Source organism: Triturus cristatus, chromosome 5_2 (assembly GCF_964204655.1).
Source record: "Triturus cristatus chromosome 5_2, aTriCri1.1, whole genome shotgun sequence".
NCBI lineage: Eukaryota > Metazoa > Chordata > Amphibia > Caudata > Salamandridae > Triturus > Triturus cristatus.
In genome coordinates, this window is record NC_140588.1 from 712,574,249 (window position 1) to 712,585,865 (window position 11,617).

General features: G+C 46.5%; 1 protein-coding gene across 1 annotated transcript in view; it reads right to left on the minus strand.

Annotated features, from left to right (window-relative positions):
- Positions 1-11,617, minus strand: part of LOC146829166 (connector enhancer of kinase suppressor of ras 2-like) — a 1,989,112-nt gene that overhangs the window by 526,177 nt on the left and 1,451,318 nt on the right. The window contains exon 15 of the mRNA XM_085606439.1: positions 8,770-8,818. Within this exon, the coding sequence (XP_085462565.1) occupies positions 8,770-8,818 (49 nt within the window). The remainder of the gene's footprint in view (positions 1-8,769; positions 8,819-11,617) is intronic.

The window sequence follows — 11,617 nt, forward strand, 5'->3', positions numbered from 1 at the left end:
CATAAATACGTTACACATAGCCTCTAAGTTAAGCTTGACTGCACTGTGCAAAGCTACCAGAGGGTTGAGCACAGGTTCATTTCGGGTTTGCTTGTGGCTTCACCCTTAGAAGAATGGAGAGGTTTCACCTCCCTCAACAAGTAACCTAATTTCTGACACTAACCAGTCCCAACCTGATAAGAACAGAAATACTTTCTTTGACAACAAGTCAGGAAGGTTCAACCCCCAGTGTACTGAATGCTACAAGTAAGGGCATGTGAGGTGAGGCACCCAGTACCTCAAGAGGGGACAGACCCCACTGTTGGGCAGACACTGGGGTTTGCCAGTGTAGCGCTTTGGGAGGCAGTGGTCCCAGTTAGCAAGGGAGAGACAGCAGAGGGTATCTTAGTGTCCCTGGGTGAGAAGGAAATGGTGCCCAAAGCCCACATGCCTTCAAATTCTTCCAAAGTACAGGCAGTTAATCAACATCAATGGGCTGGGGTGTGGATGCCCTGAGGGACACAAGAGCCAGTATGACTACTATAAGGTGTCATCTTGAGTCCTCGGAGCAGGGGATCTCCAATACATGCCACCAGGTTGTAGTAGCAGACAACAGGGAAAGTCACAATCCAGTGCCTCTGGTTCCCTTTGAGTGGGGGGTCTCATATTCTCTAAAAGTAGCTGTGAGCCCTGCCATGCATGTGGATTGTCTGTTAGGCAGTGATCTGGAGAAAACATTCTGGAAGGAAGTGGAGCACAGGTCCCACCTGGAGATGTTAGGGTTGCATGACTAGGTGTGCATGATCAAATAATTGCTGCCCATGAGGGGAGTCAAGAATGCCTGGAGCCTGGCCAAATGGCCTAGGTAGCTTCCAAAAAGAGGTAAGGTAGAGGGAAAGTGAAGCCAGCGCCTGAAACTCCCACAGCACAGGAGGAAGTGGAACCTAAGGGCACCACCCTGGAAACTACTGGGGAGGACATTGCTGCCCTGAGAGACCTGCCTGAGCCTACTGGATTGCAAGTTGAGGGTCGGCCCACCAAGGTGGAATTCTGTAAAGCACAGGAGTGCCCAACTCTAGAAGGCTTGAGGCAGCATGACCACTGGTGACACCTCTGGAGATCACCTCATATATTGGGAGAATGACCTCCTATATAGTGAACATAAGGTTCCTGGACCTGGGGCAACTCACGTGTTGAAGATTCCCAGTGCTAAAAATCCTTCCTACTGGGTCTGGCTCACAATAAACCCCTCACAAAACATCTGGGGCAGGACAAGACCGTTGCCAGGCTTGTCACCCACTTTTATTGGCTCTGAATGAAGACAGCCTCAGATACATTCTGCTGGTCCTGTCCCACCTGCCAGGCTTGAGGGAAAACAGTGAAAAAGCTCTTTACTCCCCTGGTTCCCTTGCCTGTCATTGGCGTACCTTTTGAAAGGGTGGGCATCAACATTTTTAAACCCTTGCACCCAAAACTGCCTTAAGTAACATGTTTATTCTGGTTTTGGTGGACCACGACACTAGATGTCTAGAGGCCAGACCTATGAGATCTATAACTGCACCTGCCATGTCCAAGGCACTGATAGGGACGTGTACCTGGTTGAGGTTCCTCAAAGAAGTAGTTTCCGTCAGGGGCACTAACTTCATGTCTGTGCGCATGAAGTCCATGTGGGATGAGTGTGGCATAATTTACAAGTTCTCCACATGCTATCATCTGCAGACCAATAGGCTCATTGAGAGATTCACCAAGACCTTTAAAGGCATGATTATGGGCTCTGCCTGAGCTCATTTGGCAGAAGTGGGACATCCTCTTACCATGCCTGCTTTTTGCCTAGATGGAGGTGCCAAAGAAGGGGGTTAGGTTCAGCCCCTTCAAACTCTATGGCCACCCAGTTGGGGGACTTCTGAGCTTGGTGAAAGTGGGGTGTGAACAAGCTATGTAGTCAGCTACATGCTGGCTCTCCAAAACTAGATGGAGCACTTCTGGAAGAAGGCCACTGCCAATCTAGAAGCCAGACAGGAGGTCATGAAGCTCTGGTGTGACCAGAAGGCCACTCTGGTTGAGTTTCAACCTGGCCAAAAAGTGTGGAATATGGAGCCCATTGAGCCTTAGGCCCTACAAGACCACTGGTGTGGGCCCTATGAGGTGAAGAAGAGAAAGGGGGAGGTTAGCTACCTGATGGACCTCAAGAGTCCCAGGGACTCCTTAATGGAACTGCCTCAATGGTAATGCCTCAAGCCACACTATGAGACATATGAAGTCACTATGCTCCTCCTGACAGATGATGGGGTGGAAGATGAGAGTGAACCTCCCCATGACCTCCTATCCTGCAAGCAGCAGGAGGGGTCAGTGCAGAGTGTCAGCCGCTCTCCTACCCTGACCCCAGAACAGCAGGGGGACTGTTGCCAGTTGCTGGGGCAGATTGCCTCACTGTTTTCCTTCACCCCTGGGCTTAAACATGTGTAACCATGGCACACATACTAGAGCCAGCATATCTGTAAAGAACAACATTTACAGACTGTCTGACAAGGTGTGGGCTAGTATCAAGGAGGAGGTATCCAAGATGCTTGACTTAGGGGTGACTGAGCACTCGAGTAGTCCCTGATCCAACCCAGTGGTCTTGGTACCCATAGCGCCCCACCAGGCACCACGCCAGAACTCCGGGCATGTGTGGATTATAGGGGGGGGGCTCAATTTGGCTACCAAAATTGGTGCTCACCCCATCTCCCATGCTGATGAGCTCTTAAACAGGCTGGGAGCTGCCAAATTCCTTAATATCTCTGACTTAATTAACATCAGGGTACTGGCAGATTGCCCTGACTGAGGGGGCTACAGAAAGGTCTGTATTTTCTATTCCAGAGGGGCACTTCCATTTCAGGGTGATGTCTTTTGGGTTGAAGAATGCCCCTGCCACCTTGCAGAGTTTGGTCAACAGGGACTTAGCTGGGACAGGGTCATTCTGGCCTGAATAACTGGACAACATATCAATCAATCAGCCAAGCAGCCCACAAGGACGCCACCGCAGACACCACCACCTCATTAGACTCGCCAAGAGATCTGCCTTCAAATCCCGCCTGGACAACAACGCACACGACAGCAAAGAGCTCTTCAGCATCGTGAAAGAACTCTCCAACCCCAGCGCCAACGCCAACGACATCCCACCCTCACAAGAACTCTGCAACTCGCTGGCTACCTTCTTCTACCACAAGATCACCGACATCCACAACAGCTTCAACACACTGACCACCCCGACAACTCCAGACCCCACCGCACCCGCGTACCCCACCCGCATCCACAGCCTGACCTCTTGGACCAACATCAACGATGACGATACCCGCAAGACCATGAACTCCATCCACTCAGGATCACCGTCAGACCCCTGTCCTCACCACATATTCAACAAAGCCGACGCAGCCATCGCACCCCAACTTCGGAAAGTGATCAACACCTCCTTCGAGACAGCCATATTCCCGGAAAGCTGAAAGCACGCTGAGATCAACGCCCTCCTCAAGAAACCCAAGGCGGACCCCAAGGACCTCAAAAACTTCCGGCCCATCTCCCTGCTCCCGTTCCCGGCAAAGGTGATCGAGAAAATCGTCAACATTCAACCCGATACCTCGAAGACAATAACATCCTGGACCCGTCCCAGTCCATATTTCGGAGAAACCACAGCACTGAGACAGCCCTCATCGCCGCCACAGACGACATAAGGGCCCAATTGGACAACGGCGAAACATCGGCCCTCATCCTCCTGGACCTGTCAGCCGCCTTCAACACGGTCTGCCACCGCACACTAAAATCACGACTCCAAGAAGCCGGAATCCAAGCGAAGGCCCTGGAATGGACCACATCTTTCCTCTCCGGCAGAACCCAGAGCGTCCGCCTCTCCCCCTTCCGCGCCAAAGCCACCGTCATCATCTGCGGCGTACCCCAAGGATCCTCGCTCAGCCTGATGCTGTTCAACATCTACATGGCCCCCCTCGCCCACGTCGCCTGCCAGTATGACCTCAGCATCATCTCCTACACCGACGACCCCAGCTGATCCTCTCCCTCACCAAGGACCCACACACCGCCAAAACCAACCTCCACGAGGGAATGAAGGCCGTCGCAGAATGGATGAGGAAACAGCCGACCACGCTAGGAACAGCACCGACACCCACGGACCACGCACGCAACCTGGGTATCATCCTCGACTTCTCCCTCTCCATGTCGAAGCAGGTCAACGCCGTCTCCTCCTCCTGCTACAACACCCTCCGCATGCTCCGCAGGATCTATAAGTGGATCCCCACCGAAACAAGACGAACGGTGACCCAGGCCCTCGTCAGCAGCAGGTTGGACTATGGCAACGCACTCTACGGAGGTATCCCGACCAAACACTTGCGACGACTGCAACGTATCCAAAACACCTCCGCCCGACTGATCCTCAACGTCCCTCGCCGCAGCCACATCACCCCCCCACCTGAGAGACCTACACTGGCTCGCCATCGAAAAGAGGATCACCTTCAAGCTACTCACCCACGCCCACAAGGCCCTCCACAACACCGGACCACCATACCTCAACGACCGACTCAGCTTCTACACCCCCACCTGCCAGCTCCACTCAGCCAGACTCGCCCTCGCCGCTGTCCCCCGCATCCAATGAACGACCGCCAGTGGAAGATCCTTCTCCTTCCTCGCCGCCAAGACCTGGAACACCCTCCCTACCCACCAGTGGCAGATCCAGGACCTGCTCACCTTCAGAAGACTTCTCAAGACCTGGCTCTTCGAGCAGTAGCAGCACCTCCCTCCCCTCAGTGCCTTGAGACCTCACGGGTATGTAGTGCGCTTTACAAATACTATGATTGATTGATTGATTGATCATCAGCTCCAGCTGGGAGGAACATCTGTTTCGCCTCCAGGAAGAACATCAGGTCCTACAACAGGCAGACCTGACTGTTATGGCCAGCAAGTGCGAGATAGGGCAGGCAACAGTGGCGTATTTGGGCAACCTGGTGGGCTGGCACAAGGTGTTTAGCCATTTAAAGCCAACATAGTATCTTGACCTGGGACCCAACAAGAACTCAGACAGAGGTGAGGGCCTTCCTGGGCCTCACTGGTTATTACAGGAGATTTGCCAAGAGTTATGTCATCCTTGTTGCCCCCTTGACTGAGCATACTTCTAGGAAGCAGCCCAAGACGGTGTTCTGGAGAGAGGCCTGCCAGAAAGCCTTTGATACAATGTGGCCATGTTAACAGCACGTGTGTTCAAGGGCCCTGACTTCTCCCAGGAACTCATAGCCCAGACAGATTCTTCAGAGCTTGGCATGGGGCAGTACTATCACAGTTAAATGAGGAGGGCCTAGACAAAGCTGTAGCCTTTATTAACAGAAGGTTACTCCTGTGAGAACAGAAGTAGAGTGCAATTGAGCGAGAAGCCTTTGCTGTGGTATGGGCACTGAAGAAGCTGAAACCATACCTGTTTGAGACACACTTCTGGGTTCAGACAGACCGCAGGCCCCTCAGATGGCTCATGCCGTAAAGGGATCAACAATTCCACAATATTATCAATATATCAATCATTACTACAAATACATAGGGTTAAAACACATAGCAACATAAAAAAAGACCCTGCTTGAAAGAAGAAGGAAGAGTATTCACAAGACAATTCACTCTGTCATGAAAACGGCCTATCTGTGTTACATTCTAATCCAAGCTAGTACACGATAATACACGCATTTTTCATCTGTTGTACCAACATATATCACAGATTAAGCATCAAGTGCATCAACGCATTTCAAAGGTTTCTTTCTGGTTTAAACCATCTTTATCAAGACCAAAACATTAACTCTCATTTTCTTATATAATTATAAATATCGTGCACCTTCCGGGCTTTCCTGTCAAGTCTTAGTAATTATCTTTATCAATGTCTTTTTTTAATTTTTATTCTCTCTGTTGTTTTTAACTCCTCTTCCGGTTTCCAGTACCGTAGGTCAACCTTTGTACTTAAATTATCTCTTTACAAAAGGCCTCTTTGTGTGTTTGATTTGTTTTATATTTTCTCAACAAATGCACATATTTAAGCGATCCGTGGCTCAAGAATTGTGCCTCAATATTATTGTGTCTTTATTCTTTCGATTGGCGCTTATCCGCGTCCGCTCTGTTCCTAAAGTTTTTTCATATAATAATGTATCTCCCATGACCGCATGTAGAAAACTAATGTTCAGAGTGGGCGACAATTATTGGAGAATGCCCCAAGAGATGCTCTGCGGATCAATACATAGTAATAAAGATAAATGTATTAAATCTGTAAAGATGGAGCTAAGCGACTACAAGCCATTTTAGATATAGCTAAACTGTACAATCTAGCCTATACAGTTCAGAGAATACGAGAGGGGCAGAGATCCAACTTCCTTGAGTACATTCCTCACCCTTAGTGATATGAAGCAATAGATAATATAGACCAAATGAATGTTCCTGAGTTGTATTATAGATTAATTTGCTGAATATTTAGGAATTGTATTTGGGTTACTGATCTGTCATTCTGCATTTAGAACAGTAGACTGTTCATTTCTGTCCTTTTCTACTTAGGAGCTTTGCGGCCAATCTATGGAAGAATAATATCAACACGTAGGGCCACCACACCAGGGGAATAATCACCACGCAGTGTCAGGGCCATACAACAGATATTCCAGGACCACAGATATGGCAGTGCCACTGTTTTAGCCTTTAACCTACAGTAAAATCAAAAATAATTCCTTCATGGGTCAGCTGTAACAGTGTCCACTAGGAAGGTAACTCATCCACAAGCAATATTCAAAAGACCACCCATGACTTCCAAAGAGCAAGAGCATAAAAATTGAGAACCCAAGAAAGAATACTTATGAGCCTAACAGGGAAAGGAGCCCAACACTCAGTGAAACATCACTCAGTGAAATACCTCATGTAACCAGTGCTCTTCCTATAAGAATTCAAGCTTTCTAGAGAGGTTGGAGCAGCCGCCATAACGGGCGGTGTCACCGGACAAAAAGCCCCAGTCTCTGCATGCTTATCTCCACTAAAGCCATCAAGAGGAAGCAGAGTACCTGCATGCTCAGCACCATTGACTTCTTCCAGTGGAGGCAGGGATCCAGGGTGCCTTACTTCACAAACTGTCATAGGAACAGCAGGACTTTCCTATTGCTGAGATCAAAGATCATGACCACTCGTCACTCGCCCTCAGAAATGCTGCAATGTCCCAAAGGCGAGCCCTGTAGACCATATTCTTTTCAGTGGACATGCTGATCATATCGTTTATGGGACACACCCAATACTTTGTGTGTATCTAAAGTACAAGAAGGACCATGGGCAGAATATCCAACCCTGGGAACTGTGTTTATGGAGGAGGGACTGTGATTCAACAGTCACTCCTTTATGCGACACCGGTTGAATGAGAGAGACTGTGAAGCAAAAGGTCGTACTATCACAAAAAACTTTAGTGTATTTATTTATTGACTCATCTGCAAAACCATGCAATAATCATACTAGGCATTAATACAAATAATTTACTTGTTTAAAACTTTTAGAAAAACTCAATATGCTACAGATATATAAAGTTCGAGAAGTGGAAAAGGTGAATTGGAATATGGGAAAGCCTTTTACAGCTCACTAGATGCTTGGCATTAAAGGAGGACCAAAATAGGAAAATTGGAAGTAAGCAGCAGGGACTGGGTGCTTAGAATAGTAGCATTACCCAACATGATGTCGTTTCCAGATTATGTGCATTAATTTGTGATTGATTTGTAATAGAACGAGTGCTGGCGCCCAAAGCTCTGCTCAAAAGTTCTTGGTTGGTACTCTTAAATGTTGGCACTCCAAATACCAAGGCTACATAGCTTTAAATCCACCTCATGCCTCTTTAATCCCGCTGCCAGACACTCCCTGCCCCTTTATTTTAGTCTCACAAGTTCACGTTTTCTCCCTTTGTGGTGGTTTTCTGTTTCTGTTTTTCTCTTTCTCCTTTCCCTTGTGTGTGTGTGTTTGCCCCTCTTGCTCTCGGTAAATGTCTGATGAGGTAAAATACATTCTGGTCCCCATAAATGAGAGCTGGTGGGCCTAACCTGCCACCACCGGCTCAAATTAAGCACTGGCATTAACTAAGCAACATACCTCACAGAGATGGGTGCAGCTGAAGAGGGTCTAGCGTGGCTTGAAGGTGTGCCAGAGAGGGCAGAGAGACTTCTTACCTGACCCCAGTTTGCTCTGTAGACAACTTCAAGACGCCAGTCCTCCTAGTCAGAGGACTGCCTAGTCTGCAGAGACAAGTCTATTCATTTGTCTCTTTCCATTGTTCTTCTCCTAGGTTTCGTGCGTATTTTTCCTGTTTTAGGCTGTGAGTTGGCGTGAGAGGCTCGGGGTGAACCGAACAGTCGTCTTGAATTCACAACATCCTAGCAATGACCAGTTAAGGACGCTGTTCCATACTAAAAAATATGAGCTTCATATCCAGAGATGAATATGTATCTACACAAATATAAGGAACATGGGAAGTTTTTTAGAGTTGTATTGCTGTAAAAGCTATCAGACATGTTTTATGACTTTTTATGCTGGATGCGACCTCCTAACGTTTTTACTGTATGGTATCTACTGGCATGCAGTCGAAATATTTATATAGGTTGTTCTTATATATGAATGAATTGCATTGGTTGGATTTTGCAATAACCTATTGACAACCGGATTAAATTCAATCAGCCTTAAAAGTCCGATTTACTGTACATTTCTGGATAGGAAGTTTTACTTAAAGCAATGCAAATAAACAGTCAGAAAAACACGTACCTTCCTCATGGATGAGCTTCCCTGGCGGTCGGCGGCAGAGCCTGCATACCTAGAAAAACATCCACACATTAGGAGCATGAACCCGGCCAACACGAGAAATCAATTTAAAAGAATGAAAGAATGTAATCAAAGATGAAAGGTTATTCGTGAATCATGAAAGGGATTACGACAATCTGTGCCTGCGGGATTTCAAAGATAGTGGACCAGAGGCTAAAATATGTGACGTTTGCGGATCTACTGCTTCTGCTTGCGGTACTTTGTAGGGTCAATTAAAAAAAAAAATGCGTCGGCGTTATATCTTATTGGTAAGATCAAAGACTTGTGTTATTTGATGCTTTTCTCGGGTCTTTCCTGTATTTTTTTTTGTTCAGAGGCAGCAGAATGCGTTTGTGCCGACATAAATATCACACGCGGTCCATCTTTGTCAAAGGGCATTATTCCTCATTTTCTATCAAAGCGAAAATGTAGCCGTTGTTGGCGTTACGCAATTGCATTGCTCGCCCCACAGGACTGGCGGGTGCAGCGTTTCACAAGGAGAACAAATCTTAAAAGTATTTTTCTGAAGCAGTGCTGCACTGTTTCACACTTGTTAACGCAGTTTTGTGAGCCCTCATAATCTCTTTGACACTTGATGCCTCCCTAATGTGCAATTTGGCGGCAACATTTCCCTCCTTTTATGCTGAAATAGGTGAAATGCTGCCTGGCGCAGACAGACAGTAATGACAGGAGAGAGTCGACGCGCCGACATCTCACCTCCAGTACCTTTCTGTCTGGGGTTTCCTCAGAAGCGAATTATCACAGCCCCAGGAGCCCTCAATAAAGTGTTGAGACACACTTAACGTCTCGCTTACATCATTTCTGCAGAGCCTGTACACAGATGTGTTCGTGGCATGCCTCTCAGCCCTTTCACGCAGGCAGCGCACCTACCGCCAGGCACACGGGAAACGCTAATGAGCAGCGGTGTGAATGCAGCTGTCATTGAAGGGGGGGTGAACGTGCAGCGTTCAACACGTGACACCCGGGCAAGACACGTTATATAGAGAAGTAAAAACTTTAACAAAGAGGCGGTCCTCGGTTATTGAATTGACTCTCTACAGCAGTGGTTCTTAAACTTTTATTTGTGTGGAGCCCCGCATAATCATTATTGGAAACCGGGGACCCCCACTGAATCATTATTGGAATCCAGCGATCCCCTCTGAGTCATTACTGGAACCTGAGAATCCTGGACTAAGAATATTGGGGGCATATTAACAACAACCCTCGATAATTATCGCAGAACGCGCTTAGTGTTTTTTTAATTATCGCCATCTATCGCCGGATTATTAGCAGGAGTTAAATATCTGCGAAAAAGGGGGTTTAGCGCTACTTTTGACATCGCTTCGCGGAACCGGTACAGCGTTGTAAATAATGCGAAGCTGTGGTAGCAAGGGTTTGTCATGTAGTATTTCTAAGGTACGCCCACTTTGCATGTCATTAGCGATGTCTATCGCTGACATGCAAAGTGGGGAAAAAAACATCTGTCATCGCAAGGAAACTCGCGCTACTGCATCGTAGCGAGTCCTTGTAAATTGTGCGATAATAAAATCGCCGCTTTTTCGGCGCTATGTGACCGAAAAAGCGGCTATACATCTCTTGATAATATGCCCCCTGGTGATTTGGACTGCAAAAGAGTACACAACAAATACCCAAATTATGAAAAGTTTAATTCACAGACAAATCTAAAAAAAATTGTTTTAAAATTTTAACGCAAAGGTTGGAGCTTTTCTAAATTCTGTTGAGGCCATACTATATTCTCTTTGATGCACCACAAATCAATCTGTTCATACTAACTCGATTTTTAGCTTCTAATTTCACATTCCTGCACATTTATAGAACGTTTTAAAATTCTCAATTTTCAATTTTGCTTCTTTATTTATACACACTTTATTAATCTGTTAATATTATTTATTTTTCTAAGCAGTCTTGGACTCTCTGAGGAAATTCTGCGGACCTCCAGGGGTCCCAGGACTACAGGATTAGAACCATTGCTCTACAGGACCTAGAAGGGCAGTAGATCTTTATTACAATACCAAATTATCAATTAATAAATTATCTGATTGTCTCCAAAAACCATACTTTGCGTTTCATATTCAACAAAGGCAATCTAGCTCCTTCGTTTAACATGCTGCATACTGTTTTGCCTGATGACGCACTCATTTGCTTTCCCTTGGGACTTTTAAGGAGACAGCATCTTATAATACACGTCTCCTTGTCTTAGATACATTTTTGATTTTCTCTGCACAGGCTAGGAAGATCTCAATTTACGCCACATGACTCTAAATTGTCAAAACATCCATTAATTCAAAGGCAAAAGCAATAACCCTTCTGACTACAGGAGAACTCACCACGCTTTTATACTCCCCTATCACCAATATGGGCCTGCAACCGTCATATCCCATCTCTGCAGTATCTTAAGGCATTCCAGCCAAGATCCTCTCCTACTTGTTTTACTAAAAAAGTACTTTGCATCCGTTTTTTCTGCTTCATGGAAAGTTTTGCGCTGATTGGTCGAGCAAGGACCTAGAGAAAGTGGGATCTAAAAAATTTGATTTTCCATCTTAATTCCCACAAGAAACTTTGCTCTGCAATACAGAAAAACAGCTGCAAGAATTACACAAAATTTGGCAGAAACTCTTAACTTTACTCAGGAAGCATAATTTTTGTGATTTTGTGAAAATCCGTACAGCCGTTTTCAATAAACTGGCGTACAAAGAAGGGTTAAGGTAGGGCACAACGGGGTTAACCATAAAAAAAATTGAGAGTTATCTATTTCGGTACCACAGTACTAGTATCAGTCCAGTGGTACCAA